The 18,060-nt window shown below is 32.1% G+C and overlaps 3 protein-coding genes across 4 annotated transcripts; all 3 read left to right on the top strand.

Annotated features, from left to right (window-relative positions):
- Positions 1 to 3,596: 3,596 nt before the first annotated feature.
- Positions 3,597 to 4,474, top strand: LOC131617678 (uncharacterized). The gene is made up of 2 exons (XM_058888938.1): positions 3,597 to 3,845; positions 3,932 to 4,474. Exons 1-2 carry the CDS (start codon positions 3,755 to 3,757, stop codon positions 4,210 to 4,212), a joined length of 372 nt encoding a protein of 123 aa, XP_058744921.1. The 5' UTR covers positions 3,597 to 3,754; the 3' UTR covers positions 4,213 to 4,474.
- A 5,208-nt stretch (positions 4,475 to 9,682) lies between these two features.
- Positions 9,683 to 10,355, top strand: LOC131617677 (uncharacterized). 2 transcript variants are annotated; one of them, XM_058888937.1, is made up of 2 exons: positions 9,683 to 9,828; positions 9,911 to 10,347. In XM_058888937.1, exons 1-2 carry the CDS (start codon positions 9,738 to 9,740, stop codon positions 10,162 to 10,164), a joined length of 345 nt encoding a protein of 114 aa, XP_058744920.1. In that variant the 5' UTR covers positions 9,683 to 9,737; the 3' UTR covers positions 10,165 to 10,347. The 2 variants fall into 2 exon arrangements, with proteins under 2 accessions (XP_058744920.1, XP_058744919.1); XM_058888936.1 differs by having other exon boundaries at positions 9,693 to 9,840; positions 9,911 to 10,355.
- A 4,130-nt stretch (positions 10,356 to 14,485) lies between these two features.
- Positions 14,486 to 15,168, top strand: LOC131617676 (uncharacterized). The gene is made up of 2 exons (XM_058888935.1): positions 14,486 to 14,645; positions 14,724 to 15,168. Exons 1-2 carry the CDS (start codon positions 14,555 to 14,557, stop codon positions 14,951 to 14,953), a joined length of 321 nt encoding a protein of 106 aa, XP_058744918.1. The 5' UTR covers positions 14,486 to 14,554; the 3' UTR covers positions 14,954 to 15,168.
- Positions 15,169 to 18,060: the final 2,892 nt, after the last annotated feature.

Below are 18,060 nucleotides of genomic sequence, written 5' to 3'. Positions count from 1 at the left end.
CCAGTATGTCCACCATAAGCGGAAGCATGACAATGAGCCATAACACTCTCAATTTCTTCTTCTAGGATACATCTCTGAAAAATTCCGTCGGAGCCTCTCTTAAAAAGTAGAGACTCGTCCCAATAGTAATATATAAGGTAAGACAAAAATTTATTTTTACACTGGTAGTTCATACCAAGGTAATTGAAAAAGTCAACATACCAAGGTGTTTCTTTTTTAACCAATGCAAACAACTTCTCATATCGAAACGATTCATCAAACGGTAACTCTTCCTCTTTTGATTAGTTAATTTGGAAAAATTGTCAGTGACCACATTTTTTGTCCCTTTTTTATCTCTTATTTCAATATCAAATTCTTGTACTAGGAAAATCCATCTGATAATCCTAGGTTCATCATTTTCTTTTTTACTTAGGAGATATCTGATGGTCGCTGGTCTGTATAGACAATTATTTTAGATCCCATTAGGTAGGGACGGAATATTCATATAGAGAAGACCACAACCAACAATTGTTTCTCCATGGTCACATAAATCATCCGCGCCTCATCTACATTCCTACTAGCAAAGTAAATAACATGCATACTACTCTATTTTTTTGACCCAACACCCCGCCTAGTGCATGGTTGCTTGCATCACACATGATCTCAAAAGGAGCAACCCAGTCAGGAGGCTAAATAATAGGGGAAGAGATTTATGGTTTCTTTAGGGTTTGAAAGGATATAAAGCACTCATTATTGAAGTCAAATTCAATATCTCTCATTAATAGCCCAGTTGAGGGCTTAGAAATTTTAAAGAAATCCTTGATGAAGCGACAGTAAAAATCGGCATGACCAAGGAATATGCTTACTTCTCTCATAGTGGTGAGAGGAGTCCACTTCTCTATCACTTCAATTTTAGCATGGTAAACCTCTATTCCTGTAGCGAGCATTTAGTATCCTTGGACTATGCCCTCCTTCATCATGAAGTGGCAATTTTCCCAATTTAGCACCGGGTTAGACTTAACACACCTTCCTAAAACTTTTTCTATTTTTTTCAAACAATTATTAAAGATGGATCCATAAACCAAGAAGTCATCTATGAATACCTCCATTATACCCCCGAGAAAATTATAGAAAATAGACACCATACAACACTGAAAAGTGGTAGGTGCAGTGCATAGCCCAAAGGGAATTTGCCAGTAGGCCAATGTATCATAAGGGCAAGTAAATGCCATTTTCTCTTGGTCATTGGCGTGAATGGGGATTTGAAAAAACCCTGAGTAGCCATCTAAGTAGCAAAAATAAGAGTTCCTAGCAAGACGCTTAAGAATTTGGACTATGCGAATGAGAAAGAAAAATGGTTTTTCCTGACAGCTTTTTTAGGCTTCCTATAGTCAATACACATTCTCCAGAGAATTTTAAAGAAATGAAAAAGGATTTAAAACAAAAATCCTTTCCTATAATCAAAATGCCTTATATTATAAAAAATATAGCGAATGGGAAAAAATTGAAAAGAAATGACCACAAAGTGTTGTTTCCTTTCTAGTTTTTTTTTACTATTCACTGTTGCAATATCTTCTCAAATTTTTACAATCTTAAAAATTTTAACTTTAAAGGTTAGCGTCAAGGTTCAAGGATACAATTTATTTGATAAAGTGATACTTGACATTAATTTTCAAACTAAAATTTTCAAGATATTGTTTTAGCATCTTCAAAGCAAAATCTTCGAAATTAGTGATAGAACAACAAAAACACAACAAGAAATGATTTTTTTCAATTTGCTTTATGAAAGAAATTATGTTTTCAAGTTTGGTTTAGGGGAGAAATAGAATTTTGTTAATTGAAGTTAAAATTTGGAGGTGGAATGTGTTAGATTTAGAGAAGATGTGAGTGAACGTAGAGCTTTTATAGACAAAACTAGCTAACATCCCCCATGGTCGGTAAGAAAACTGAGTTGAAAAATTAGTTTCACTCCTTTTTATTTTAATTTAAAACAAACTACCTTTCCCCACAGTTTGTAAATATAACATAGGGCATATGATTATTCTTAATTATTTTCTTAATGTTATTTCTAATTTTTTTCTTAAAGATGTTTGTTAAGGTTTGGTAGACGATTATGAAAATCCACAGGAGGTTTCTATGTGTGGTGTTATAGAGGGGGGGTCTAAGATTGCTTGGGTTTGGTGGCGAGATATATGCAAGCCCAAGAAGTTTGAAGGCTTTAGGGACTTCGGGCTTCGGTTTGTTACCCTGCCTCTGTTGGATAAGGGGAGGTGATAGTTGCTTTCAGGAGACTCATGTGTTTTGAGCGATATTCTGTCTACTAGATATGATGTTATTCTAACTTCTTATGTCTTATGAGGTAGAATTTCCTTCTTTTTCTCTTTGTCTCCTTGGTAGATAAGGGTGTCTCTCCTCGGTGACAAAGGGGAGGATCCCTCAGATTGGCTTCGAGACAAGGTGGTTAAAAAAATGGGTCTAATTTTCTAACTTCTTAATATCCCTTTGCTTTTTTTTTATCTCTGACTATAAGGATTATTTCAATGGGTGAGGTTGGTAAATGAGAGGGGCGTGCTTGGGTTTGTGATTTTAAGTGGAGAAGATCTTTTCTTTTTGAGAATGAGTTGATCTAGATATCTGCTCTTCTTTTAATTGTCAATGAATTTATCCTTCATCCTAATACGATAAGTGGTGGTGGCATCACTTCAATGATGGTTCTTATTTTGTGGTTTCCGCGTAGGATTTTCTTCTCCCTTATAAGTTTCCTAGAGATCGCTAGGTTACGTTATTAGAGTCGATTTCCCTAGTATCTAGTGTATATGGGGAGCCTTCTAAAGTAATTGTTTTCTTCTGACAACTCCTACAATATATGATTCATACCAAAGAGAGTCTACGATCAAGAGGGGGGCCTTCATTGGTTCAGAGAATGTTTCTTTCCCTTTATTCTTGAGGTTCCTAGGGTCGTCCTTTGACCTATTAGTGACCTGCGATGTAGTGGTATATGTCTGCTATAGAATTTTCAGTTGGTTTGGGTGGAATGTAGCTTTACCAAGGGATTTCTTGACCTATTTTCTAACGTTTTTCACTCTTGTAGTTTTATTGTTATTTGCCGATTGTTCAGTTCCTCTTGTACAATTAACCAGGCTCTTGTTTTACACTATTGGCCTTTAATAGTTTTGTTAACGTTTTTTAATAAAAAAATTAAGTGCTTCATATAGAAATAATATATTTAAAGCGGGACTGTGCTTTCTAAATATGTGTCCTTAGCTTTGGAGTATAAAACCACCTTATTTCACATTTTCGAATTGAGAAATTTTTATTTTATTTTTATAATTTGAAAACTGCTACATTGTGATATTTTACTTCTGAGTTCAAGATGAAATGTTACATATAACATTTACAAGGAATAAACATCATTTTTTTCTTACTGATTATCATTTTTCTAAAAAATATGAGAATCCTATTTTTTATTCAGTAAATATTTATAAATCTTAGTCACTTGATAGCTGCCATTGTGTAAAAACCTTGCTTACCTAATAAACAAAATAACACAATTTAACCTTTCATGGGTCTATACATTTTAATGACCCATTATCGTATCATCTACACAAACATTACACACTACAATTTATGGTACAATAGAATATAATATTACTTTGGTTGTACAATTTAATGGAGCTCTTTTTCTTCTCATATTTATCTCATCTCATCTCATCAAAATAGTTGCTTATTCTATTCCTCTTATTACACAAGAAACTCTTAATTAGTTGTAGCAAGCATGAACTCCAAGTTGTCTATCTTCTTATGTTTCTATGCACTGCTTCTTGTCTTTGTTGTAACAACCATGCCTTTGGAAGATGTGAAACAATGTATAAACAGTTTTCATTTATGCACAATTGTTTTCTTCATTTATATTATAGTTAATAAGTTTTTTTTTTTTTTGGTTTATTTGTAGATGATGAAACAATAGAATCAAAGACAAATATTGGAATTAATAGATACATACACAATGCTGTCAAATTTAAAATTTGGAAAGGCATGATAAATTATTTTAAAGGTCGAAAAGTGGACGACCCTGGAAACGTCATAAAATTTCCTAGTGGTGGAAGATGGGGCTACGGTGGTAAGGCTATAAACACTCCTGATGGCGGAAAAGGCGGGGGTGGTGGAAACATCATAACCTTTCCCGGAGTTGAAGAAGAGAGCGATGGTGGAAATGTTGGCAATGGTGGATAAATCTATCAAGTGTTCTCAACTTCTAAATCATAGATTACATTTTAAAAAAGAGTTTAATGTTTCTATATGATTTTATTGCATGTAAAATACTAATGTGTAAGCATTGCTATATAAATTAACACATCTAGTTATTGTTGAGTTATAGAGATATACATGATTGGTATAAGTATTTCTGTATGACTTTAAGTTGGGGAAAAATGTTTAGACACCTCAAATAAATTTGATAGCTTCAAATTCTAATGATTCAGTAAAATTTCAACGACATTTGTTTCTTTTGTGTTTTATGGAAATTAAATAAAAAAAAAAAAGAAAGGGGGAAATCATCAAAAGTACAACAAAAACAAAATTAAAAAGCTTTGCTATATAAATTAACACATCTAGTTATTGTTGAGTTAGAGATATACATGATTGGTATAAGTATTTCTGTATGACTTTAAGTTGGGAAAAATGTTTAGACACCTCAAATAAATTTGATAGCTTCAAATTCTAATGATTCAGTAAAATTTCAACGACATTTGTTTCTTTTGTGTTTTATGGAAATTAAATAAAAAAAAGAAAGAAAGGGGGAAATCATCAAAAGTACAACAAAAACAAAATTAAAAAGCTTAAGAAGTGCTAGAAGACAATAAAAGAGCATAGTGATACAACAAAACGACAACAACTATCCAACAAAGCATAAGATATGAGCTACTAAAAATCTCCTCGTTGACAACATGTTAGATCTCTAACCGTTGAATCTACCATCAATAAATCAGATCTCATCAAAAGAGCATCAACAAGAACCGATAACCAAAATCGGCCTCAGAGCCTATGCAAACACTCAATCCGTTATAGATACAGGTAGAGGATATGGTTCTTAAGTCATTCACTGAACTGCGAGAGTTCACTTTGATCTACCCTGAAACTATTTCGAGAACAAAAAAAATACTCTTACCATCCACTTCCATCGTTGATTTTATGAATCCCTAAAGGTCACTAAAAATAACTATCTGTCACCCCAACCACTTAAAGAATCTATATCACACTGACAAGGTTAGCACACAAGTAACTGTCTTAACCAAATACCCATACAAGGGACAAGAAATCCTAGTGGAATAAAAAAACATCCCTCTCTTTAGAAAGGTACTCTCTAGACGGAAGTCTATCTTGCAATAGTTGTTAAGAGAATACCAAGATCTTAGAAGGAGACCAACCCGACTCTCTAACGGAATATGGTTGAAGAAGAGATTAAATAAACTTTCAGAGATAGGTAAGTGAAGGCCACATAAAAATCACCCTCATGAGCATGCTTCCAACTCCACTAGTCTCTATCTAGAGAAAAATTTGACATATTGAAGAAATTATAAGAGCTCCTAAAAAAAGGGAAGCTCTTTTAGAAATAAGGGTATTCTCCATCTAAGATCCCAAGTCAACACCATATTTACTGCCAAATCAAACTCTCTAACCAACCCATATGACTGTAATGACTTAGAGAACAAATTGAGAAACTTAGTCACTAGGGGGATGGTCTATAATCAAGGATCCTTCCAAAATGATGCTTGAGTACTCAACCCACTACCTTAATGACACGACAAACCAATATATGCAGTCACCCTCTCTAGACCGAAGAAGAGGGTGACTGCATATATTCAAACCTGTGATTAATTTTTATAAAAAGTTACTTTAAAATACAATTTATGTTAGTGAATAGATGAAGAATCGTAAAATAGAAAAGAATGAGATAGAGAAAAAAGAAAACTAAATGCTAGTGTATTGATTACATATGCCTAAGGTTAATTGATTGCATATGCCAAATTAGGAAGGTTATCAAATTTGTCTTCACTAGTCTATTAAAATCTCATTTAAAAGATTAGGAGGCATTACAAAAGAATTAATCGATTAATGCTAGTGTATTAATCAATTATCTTGTCAACATTAAAACCATCAAGATCATGACACTAAAATCATCTTCATGTAACTTTACTTGCAAGAACATATCTCCACAATAAGGTCAGCCACCAAGAAAGTATCATCAACTTATTAAAGATGAGATACCATCAATCTAAATGTTCCCACCTTAAACCCAGAGTAAAGACCAATCTCCTTAGAATTCGTAACTAGGCCACTAAGCCCTTTAGAGGGTTATCTTGCTTCAAACCCATTTGGATATTGATATCTTGAGTTTAAATCCAATTTATCAACACCACAAGATTATCAATAAAGATACATGCTCTAATCTAATATGTAAACTTATTAATGAACCTGGAATTGATAACCATATAACCCAAGAAGTTCAAACAAACTTAATCATGCAATTTCTAAAAAACCACATTAAGGATGAAACACTCTCTTTTAGATATCTTGGCAAAGTTGGCCACTTCATTGGCATCCACCATTATTTCAACCAACATTGTCCCTTTAAATAAAGTTGAGTTGGGTAGGGGATATGAGCTTCTCCATCATAGACCCAAGTCTAATAACCAACACTTTAGCCACCAGTTTGTACAAGGATCTCACAAAAGAAATATGTTTAAATTCTCCCAAATGGGAATCATATTTAACCTTGAAGACAAGTCTCATTCTCATTTATTTACTTTCATGAAGTTCATGGTTTAGAAAATAAAGGAGTAGATGTTGTTCCACTTAATCAATGCAATGGATTTCACCGTATACCATTTGTGGAGTCAATCTCCAAATTAATTTTCAAAGAATGTCAAGACGTCTCAAATTGTCACATAAGCTAGACAAAATGTGAAACAAGGATGTTAAATTGGACCAATGTGAAGATTTTTTACCATAAAGCATGAAATTGGGCAAGAACAAATAACAAGGATTCATTTTTTATGTGTTTACTGCTCAACCAATTGAAGTTATCTAGCTGAAATAAATAATTGATCAGATAATGATTTATAAAGTGAAGCCGAATCAACATATCTTATACACTTCATTCATTTAGTTAATTCAAGAAAAACCATAGAAGTTTGAAAACTAAAAACTCAAAACAGATGCAATAAACTCATCAATTGTTCAAAATTAAACCATCAGCAAGCCTCATTGATCATCAGATATCACTCCAGTAATTTGGGTTATGAGAAATGGTGCCACAAACTACCTGAACGAAGTAGCAGAAGTTTGCTCTGAAAATCAACTTGGCTAGCACGATTTAGGCTTCCTTAGGACTTGATTCTTGTTGGAGATTGAGGTGAGAGATTTGAACTGGAAGCAAGGAAATGTGGCAGGGTGATTTTGGCTATCCAAGCTTGTCAAATGAAGAGGAGAATGTCCCTATTTATAAGAGGAATGAAATGAGATGCTGATGTGTGGTGAATCATAGGAATTGGATTGAAACTGTGTGCACCCTTCACACGAATGAAGTGTGACTTGAAATCCTTCAAAACTCACCAATTCCATGTGTTTTGATTGCTAATTATCTTTTGGAAACTTTTTGGACTTGATTAGAAACAAAAATGCGTATTTAAGTGACTTGTAATTGGATTAAAAGAAATTCAAATTTTGATCATGGAGGAATCTTCATCTCTAAGTAACCATCTTCAAATTCACATAACAACTTGCTCAAGAGACTTTATGGCATGATCTTGGTAGCTTTGGAAAGATGAGTTAACAATCTTTACAATGTGCTTAGAAATATTGCATTTGGACATTTGCGCATAGAATTACAAGTCCTCAAAGTTGGTGACAACAACTGCTTCAACACCTCGAAAAATATCTAAGTTTTTGACCTCAATGAGACTTTGAATTAGGCCTTCTTACAATTGGCTCGTGCGTTTTCTATTTTTCTTTGAGAAAAATAATCTTTTCATCAGGATAAACACAATGCAAAAATAATCATCCCCATAGACCTTGTAAATTGAGAGATATGTCTTTGGTAACTTGGGCAAAAACAAGGCAATCTTGCGAGGTCATTTTAACAAACACTTTTATGTATTTCTCAAATGAGTACCTTAGAGCTTGAATTAATCAAAAATACCAACATTAAAATTATAGAGAATGGAAAAATAACCTTAGAGCCAAAAGTTATGCAATAGAACGTTAAAATTGTGCCATTTGGACTTGAGGTCAGCCTTGCACACATGGTATGCCTTAAAACCTAGGCATCTTGAAATGACCTATAATGTTTTCCTTTATTTCATGGTCTTCCACTTAAAATTTGTTCTTGATATTCAAAGATAGATTAAATTAGACTCACTCAAGATTACAATGCAAAAATAATGGGTTCAAAATGATTAAAAAAAAGAGCAAGTTATGTTCCTTTGAAGTGGACAGACAATTCCTTGAACTTTCAAAGGAGGACTTATAATGTCTTCTCACTTTTGCTGACTTTCTTCACAAAATTTCCACTTGACTTGTAAAGAGAAGTTGTTGATGATGTCAAGGAGAATAATTTGCAAAAATAAGCACTAAAAAATGTTGAAAATTGAGGGAGTTATGCCCTTGTGATCATAGAATCAACAACTTGCCAAATTAGGTCAAACTTCTTGAATGAACTTCGAATCTCTTGAACTTTTCTTGCATGATAAAGCATGAGGAGATACATAAGACCTTGAAATGGCATTCTCTTGAAGCACACTTGATTATGAGGCTCATGGCTTGATGAAACTTGTTGGAGAAGGCATGAAAATAAACACATGAACCTATGAAGTTTCTTGATGAATCAAGCCATATGATCTTGAGATAAACTTGATCAAATGAAGTTGAGAGATGCTTAAAACATGACACTTGATGATAAGAATATCTCTCTTGAAGTTTAAGTCATTTAGCTTCCATGAGTGATCAATTGATTGAGGGTTGATCCTCAAATCCCTAGCTTTAGGAGAAATGTGGATGCACTTGATTCAAGACCTACAATGCACAAATATTTTGAAAGAAAGAGATATCCTTTTGCATTTTGGTTAGTGTAAGATAACAAAGAAATATTCACAAATTAGACAAACATGGGTACTTGGTTATTTCTCCAAAGATGAGGTGAGCACAAAGCTAAAAGTTGAACCTCAAGATTGTGATCTTGATATGAGGTGGGAATGCAATATGATTGGGGAATTTTAGGATAAAAAATAGAGGTATGACATTAAAAAAAAACATATTTTAAAAAACAATGAAAAAGCACATGGACTACATTTTTATGACATACCAGAAAATAACCAAAAAGTGATTTAAAATGGTATAAAATAAATTTAAAAGACAGACATGGTAGGAAATCTATATAGTTAAATAATGTATCAATCATCTTAGCCACTTGTTGTCATAGAACATAGTGTGAAAATCTTGCTTACATAGATTCACAAACATACTCTAATTTACCCTTTCAATGGCTCAATTGAAGATAATGACCCATTATCGTTGCATTCAGCTAGCCAAGTATTATGTTTGATGTACATTCTATACTATTTTTACTACACAATATATTTATCTAATTAATTATTATTTTTTTTGTTTTTCTTATACTTATCTTCTCACATAACCATTATAAATATTTCTCAATTCCACTCTAGGCATTTAACAAGAAACTCTTAATTCGTCGCAGCAAGATGAAAAGCAACTTGTTTATCTTCTTATACTTCTGTTGGTTACTTTTTTTCTTTGTTGGGGCAATTGAACCTCCCAAACATGAGAAACAATGTATATACAAAAGTAATGTCATGTATGCAATTGTTTTTTTTTTTTCTTTTATATTTAATAAAATCTTTTTCCTTATTTTCAGTTGGTAAAACAAAAGAAACAAGAGCAAGTCTTGGGTTAGATGGTTATGCAACGTATCAAGGCGGAGTTGGAGTCTGGAATAGCGGTGGAAGCGACACCGGTGGTATCTTAAACTTTCCCAACATTATTAAAGGTGCAAATGATAACGGAAATATCATACAGTTTCCGGGAGGTGGAGGTAAAAAGAATGGTGGTGGTAGAAATAGAATTTTGGGACACAAGTCAAGTGTGGGTAAAGTCTCTATGAAAAACTAATGTATAACATATCCTATATGGTGACATAGTTTCTAATGTTATGTTGATATAAATAAAAGCAAATAAAGCAAGGAGCTTATAGATAGAATAATCAATAATGTAAAGATTGGTTCAAATGGCCACGATAAAATATAATTATGTCATTCAAAGGAAGCTGGTTAGTCAAAAATTGAAAGATATTTTACAATTGGTTGATAGTATATGATAGAGTGAGAAATAAAAAATCTAAAAGTGAGAGGATAAAGAAAAACTAAACATATGACAACAAAATCAAAATAATAAGATTAATTAAAATCTTTTGAAAAAAAGACAAGCATTCGAACAAGGGCTTGTTTCTTAACGTTTGACGATCAAAGAAATTTACATTCAATTAATCATTTTTCATCCGTTTTTGATTGAAAAATAGAACAACGATATTTTTTTAGTTTAAAGTCACTAAAATTTCTAATATGTTCCTTAAATGTCCTACCTAAATAAATTAAAGAGACAATGTAACTAAAAATGGATTGAATTTTGGATTGAACTTTAGTGCATGTTTGGTTTGCTTTTTGGAAAACGCAAAAAGAATTTTAAAAGTATAGAATTGATTCTATGTGATTTTAAGATGTTTTGTTAAGCAAAATTAGAATTGATTTTATCTCCATAGTTGATTTTACTTGAAGTTAGAATTTGTAGCTTCTGCCTCCAGAATTGATTCTGAATGCTTTTTATACTGTAATTTATTATTCAACTCACTTTTACATAAATGTATCCAAACATAAATCAATTCTACTAAACTCAATTTTGATAAAATCAATTCTATCAAACCCAATTAAAATTAATTATGTCTACCGTCAATCCAAGCACACCCTTAAACATTTAAGGATTAGGCCGGGATTTTATAACTAAGTTTAACATAATATATAAACATATACATACATAGTACATATAATAATAAATAAACAACTAAATTGCCACCAAAATTTTCCTAACTTTATATAAAAAAGAACTTTTTGATTTCTAATATATTTGTTTTCGGTAAAGTAAAAAAATTTAAAATAATGCTTTTCAATTATGCTATGCATGCTGACATCAATTATCTATGCACTTAAATTCTAAGGACGGTTTATTTCAGCTTTAGAAAAAACAGATTCTTTTTTTATTTTTGAAAATAAATTTTACGAAATCCTTTTTTATGTTTGTTTTTTAAATCGAAACATTAATTTTAATATTCTATAACATAAACAAAACTATTGAAGTTCAAAATATAGATAGTCCAAATTATAATTTTTTTAAAAAAGTTATACTTCAAAAATGATTTTTATGAAAATCTATTTGAAATAGATTCAAAATTAAATGATTTTTTAAAATTTTGATATCCAAAAAAAATTTCAATAAAAAGATGAAATATCTAAAATACCGTTTTAAAAATAACTATTCCAACTAATTTTTCATTTGAAACTTTTATAAAAAATTTCTTTGTAACATAAACAAATATTATTGAGATCAAAATATAGTCAGAATCGTAATTTTTTAAAAAAAATTATATATTTAAAATAATTTTTATGAAAATCTATTTGAAATACCTTCAAAATTAAGTGATTTATTAAATTTTTTATATCTAAAAAAAATTCAATAAAAAGAGGAAATTTTTAAAATACCGTTTCAAAAATAACTGCTAAAGCCAAATTTTCATTTGAAATTTTTATAAAAAATTTCTTTGTAAATTTGTTTATACAAAATTATGTTAAACTATAAAAAATCATTTTTAAAATAAAGACAAAACAAACGGGCATTAAATGCATTCCATGTTTTCACTTGTTGTAACATTTAGACAATTTTTCTATGCACTCATATACATATCTACGACGACCTGTTGTGAAAACCCCAAATGTTTCATTCAAGTGCTACTTAAAGCTTCAAAAATTTGTAAGATTCCACAACTCTCTACTCTAGCTAAATGTTACTAAGGTTATTAGAAATTAGGTTAATGTTGTAGGTTGAAGTTATCTATGCTCAATGATATTGTTTATACCTTAAAAATTGGATTTTGTATGAGTTAGGCAAGAAATGGAAATGCCAAAAATGGTTGTTCGTAGGTAATTTCAAAAGATCATTTCCGAAATCACCTCTGACCAGTTTTAGATATGCACTTCCGAAATTTGCTCTGAGTTGTTTTTTTAATTTTCAATTTTGTTTTCATCATACTCTTATTAGTGATATTTTTTCAGGAAAATGACTGACAACCAGGTTGTGACCGATCAACTTAGATATGGGAGATAGACACAGACAGCCTCGGCTCGGTGCGAGAGAGCCGCACAGCAAGGAGTGACTCAAGGATGGGGTCGAGTCCGAGTCCAAATCCAAATGGATGAGGCACCTGTAGGATCCTCATCTGCACCGAGGAGTCGACTGTCTCGGGCGTCTTCCTCTCGTGAGATTAGTCGAGGAGGAGGAGGAGGAGGACATTGACACGTCTCTCTTTATGGACAAAAGTGCAACCTACGTGGACATGACATACCTCTGGTACTTTATTTATTTGTCTACAACCCGAGACAGCTGACTCCTCGGTGCAGATGAGAATCATGTAGGCGCCTCAGTCATTTGGACTTCGACTCGGACTCGAGCCCGTCCCCGAGTCACTCCTTGCTGTGTGGCTCTCTCGCGCCGACCTGAGGCTATATGGGTTGGCCTCCCCTGTCTAAGTCGATCGTTCGTTGCCTGGTTGTCTGCCATTTTTTTGAAAAAATGCAACTGGTAAGTTGACAGAAACAGGTTTGAAAATAAAAATAATAACTCAGAGAACATTTCGGAAGTGCATATTCGAAGCTGGTTAGAGGTTATTTCGGATATGCAGTTGCGGAATAACTTGCGAAGCCATTTTTGACAAACTTTCCATTTCTTGCCCTAAGTCATCCAAAATCCAACTTTTTCCATCTAAACACTACCATTGAAATACAACAACTTCAAACTACACATTATCCTAAATTCTAACAACCTTAATAACAACTTTGAGCTAGAGGTAGAAAGTAGAGGAAACTTACAATTTTTGGGAGCTTTGAGTAGAACTTGAATGGAGCTTTGAGCTTTTAGGAATGCTTGAATGGAACTTGTAGAGTAGGAATGCTTGAATGGAACTTGGTAAAAATCGGCTAGAAGTGAAAATTGTGAGTTTGAAGAGAATGCAATATTTGGGGGTGGCTGTTTGCGTTTTGTGAAATACCCCAAATTATTACGGATATGCATATCTGAAGGCACGTTTTTTTATAAAAAAAAAAAGTGACTTCAGATGTGCATATGCGAAGTCACCTTTTTTTAAAAAATATGTCTTCGGATATGCATAACCAAATTATAGAGATATTTTGGAATTTTTATCGCGGGTCTGCGAGGAGGTAGTAAAGCACGAATCCAATATATTTTTATAAAAGAAACATGTTTTTCAAAATCCAAACACATATCTTTTAAAAAATAAAACGAAAAAAGCACATGAACTACATCTTTAAAGTATAAAATTCTAACAACCTTAATAACAACTTTGAGCTAGAGGTAGAAAGTAGAGGAAACTTACAATTCTTGGGAGCTTTGAGTAGAACTTGAATGGAGCTTTGAGCTTTTAGGAATGCTTGAATGGAACTTGTAGAGTAGGAATGCTTGAATGGAACTTGGTAAAAATCGGCTAGAAGTGAAAATTGTGAGTTTGAAGAGAATGCAATATTTGGGGGTGGCTGTTTGCGTTTTGTGAAATACCCTAAATTATTACGGATATGCATATCTGAAGGCACGTTTTTTTATAAATAAAAAAAGTGACTTCAGATGTGCATATGCGAAGTCACCTTTTTTTAAAAAATATGTCTTCGGATATGCATAACCAAATTATAGAGATATTTTGGAATTTTTATCGCGGGTCTGCGAGGAGGTAGTAAAGCACGAATCCAATATATTTTTATAAAAGAAAGATGTTTTTCAAAATCCAAACACATATCTTTTAAAAAATAAAACGAAAAAAGCACATCAACTACATCTTTAAAGTATACAAGAAAATAACCAATAAGTTATTCAAAATGGTCTAAAATAAATTCAGAAAGGCATACAAAATTGGAAATCTATAAAAATAAATAATTTATCAAACATCTTAGCCACTTGCTTGTTGTAATAGAACATAGTGTGAAAATCTTGCTTACATTCACAAACATGCTCTAATTTACCCATTGAATGACTCTATTGGAAATAATGACCCATAATCCTTGCCTTCAGGTAGCCAAATATTTTGTTTCATGTACATTATATATTATATTTTTATAGTACAAAATACTCTATCTTATGAAACTATTTTTGTTTTTTTTATCATTATAAATATTTCTCAAATGTACTCAATACATTTCACAAGAAACTCTTAATTCGTTGCATCAAGATGAAAACCAAATTCTTTATCTTCTTATATTTCTGTTCGTTACTTGTTTTCTTTGTTGGAGCAATTGAACCTCCCAAACATAGGAAACAAGGTATATACAAAAATAATTGTGATGTACGCGATTGTTTTTTTCTTTTATATTTATTAAAATCTTTTTCTTTATTTGCAGTTGGTGAAACAAAAGAAACGAGAGCAGGTATTGTGTTAGATGGTTATGCAATCTATCGCGGTGGACTAGGAGTATGGAATGGTGGTGTCATAAAATTTCCCAACATTGAAAAAGGTGCAAACGATAATGGAAATATCATAAGATTTCCGGAAGGTGGAAAGAATGGTGATGGTAGAAATAAACCTTTGGGATACAAGTCTAGTGTGGGTAAAGCCTCTATGAAAAACTAATGCATATACATGTATAACATATCATCTATGATGACATAATTTCTAATGTTGTGTTGATATAAATAAAAAATATAAAGCAAGGAGGCTATAAGTTCAAAGCACTGCAAAATTCTATTTTAGAATGTTTACTACATAATGATGATGAAATTTAACAGTAAAATCTCATGTATACATATAAGTTATAACATATTTATAAACGAAGGACTGTTGCTTAATCAGTTTCCTTAAATATGAGTATGTTCAAAGGGCCACAATAAAGTTTAATTATGTCATTTAAAAGAAGTTGGTGAGTCAACAATTGAAAGATGATGAATTCTTATCTACCAAACACAAAAATTTGGGTAGAGTTGAATACACTACTTAATTTTTTGTGATGGATAGAGAAGTTATCTCCTTAAAAGATATGTTCTAATTGACAGACAATGTCTGAAAGATTGAGACTAAAGAACAATAAATATACTCTAAAAATGAAAAGAAAGAATCAATATAGGAATTTGAATAAGGCTGAATTTTGAATCTGAATTTATATTCGAATTTAAAAGATGTGTATAATGCTAATAAGAAAAGAAAACTATAGGTTAGTCATAAATTATGAATACCAAATATTTGATATCTTACTAAAAAACATTTTTTAATTAATAATTGATGTGAAAATTAACAATTCAAATTTTTGTAACCGATTATAACATGGGTTTATCGGTTTCCACCCCTTTCAGAAGCAAAAATTCTCAAAACAATGGGTCATATGTTTGGTTACATGTTTGGTGTAACCAGTAATCACCCTCTAGATTTTTTATATTTTTGAAGAAAGTATCGTTTGTAAGATTCATGAACTTGGTTACATGGTTTCTCCCTAACATTTGACATCAAGAGTTTGGTTCTTTAATCAAACACTTAGTGTGCAAAAATGCTTTTCATCTCCAATGAAAGTATCCTTGCAAATCTCCCAATTCTCGACGTGAAGAATTATGAAAAGTGGTGCAAATAGATTAATATATTGTTTGGTTATTAAGATGCACATGAAGTGATCAAGAATGATGTTAGACCACTTTTAGAAGGTGCAACGACTGCACAAAAATAGTGCACATAAGGAAGAAACGGCGAAATATTTCAAAGCTTTGTATCTCATTCATCGATGTGTTGATACTAATAACTTTGAGAAGGTTGGTGGTTGTACAACCAAAAAGGAAGCTTGGGAAAATTCGGAGAAAAGTTATGCATGAGATGATAAGGCAAAAGTGGTGAGGTTACAAACTCATAAGAGGTACTAGGAATTAATTCAGATGGAATAGAAGGAAACAATTAGTGAATTTACAACAAGAATCACAAGAATGGTAAATCAGGTTAAAGCATGTGGAGAGACAATCATTGAGCAGTATGTGGTTTGTAAAATCCTGAAATCTTTAACATTAAGATTCGATAATGTAGTGGTTGCAATTGAAGATTCTAAGAATCTTTCAATCAAGAGAAAAGAAGAGTTGTGAAGCTCTCTTGGGACTTATGAGCAAAGAATGGAGGAGAGGAATGTTGACAAAGCAAAAGACGAAATTTCTTTGCAGGCCCGTTTCATTGGAAAATATAATAAAGTGAAGGGAAGATGGTATGTGGATATAGGTAGAGGAAACCGACCACCACAACAATGGTGGAAGAGACACCCAAAATTACAATGATTTAACTTTTATTCAACAGGGTTAAAGCGGTTGCAACAGAGTTGGTGAATCAAGCAATTACAAATGTGGAAATAATAGAGGAAGAGGATGAAGAGGGAAATATTACAAGAGTAATTTCCAATGCTACAATTTCCACAAGCTTGGACTTTTTCTCGTGAATGTAATGCCTACAAGAATGATTGAAAAGAAGTTGAAGCAAAGTTTGCAAGACAGCAAGATGACGAGAGCACATTTTTTATGGTGATTACTTAGGCAAAAAATAGTGCAGGAAAAGGCAGTTGTAACAAGTTACAAGCAGAGCTTAACCACTTACAAGCAGAACGTAACCAATTACAAATAATTGAAAGTATGATGGTGACTACGCGAAAAGGTGCAGAATACATTGGTCAATGGTACCTTGACTCTGGGTATATAATTCATATGAAGAGAAAAAATGATTGGTTTGTAAAAATTAATCAAGCGATGAAAATCAAGGTGAAATTCATAGATGACAGCACACTCGCAACGGAATGGATTGGCGATATTTCAATCAAACAAAAGAATGGGGAGAATTTGTTTATTAAAAATGTATTATATTGATGATACTTGGTCATTACGTAATATTTGCGAGAATTGTTTATTAAATATATGGAATTATGAGCAAAAGCCAAGCTAAAATGATGAAGAAGTGGGCAAAACTTCTAAAGTTGATGATCTTGGGGACTTAGGAAAAAGATGAGAAGTAAAAGGAAGAAAACATTGATTTTGTCCCTAGACTTTGCACAACCGTGATGCTCTCATCGTGGACGCGATGATAAAGTATCACGATCGTGATACAAGCCAAAGTGATCGCAATGATGCGAAATTCTGACACGCTTTTTGCAGCTTTAAATAAAAAGGAAAGGCTATTTTTTAGGGTTTTGATTTTAATGCGAAAAAGTAGCATTTTGGAAATTTACAATACAAATTTGGAGTGCTTTAGAGACAATGGAGACATATTCATTAATTGATTTTATGTACTTTTTATATCAACGCATAATATTTCATAGTTTAACTATGAAAAGATAGATTTATTTTGATTAGGTCTTAGAAGTTAACCTAATTGTATTCTGTAGGATCATATGATTGTTTGATGTTATTTGAATGTTTTGAATTGATAATTAGTAATTAATTTCTTTTATTCTTAATGTTATTTGTGTATTCATGAGCGCGCATAGTGAATTTAGGTGAGGAGGGATTATTGACCATAAGTTTTTCATTATCGTATCTTTTATCAAACTTATTTCACGTAATTAATTTTCCTCAAACCAATATGAAAATCCCATGAATTTTCTTTAAATCGCTCGATTACAACTTTGTTTAAATTTGCAACCCCTGTAAAGACGAATTTATTTTTATTATTTTGATCGTATTAGTACACTTGCTAAGAAAAGTCATCATGTATATTCCAGGAATAAA

The sequence above is a fragment of the Vicia villosa genome, linkage group LG7 (genome assembly GCF_029867415.1).
Source record: "Vicia villosa cultivar HV-30 ecotype Madison, WI linkage group LG7, Vvil1.0, whole genome shotgun sequence".
Classification (NCBI taxonomy): Eukaryota; Viridiplantae; Streptophyta; class Magnoliopsida; order Fabales; family Fabaceae; genus Vicia; species Vicia villosa.
Note: the sequence above shows the minus strand (reverse complement) of the source record. Positions and strands in the feature narration are given on the sequence as shown.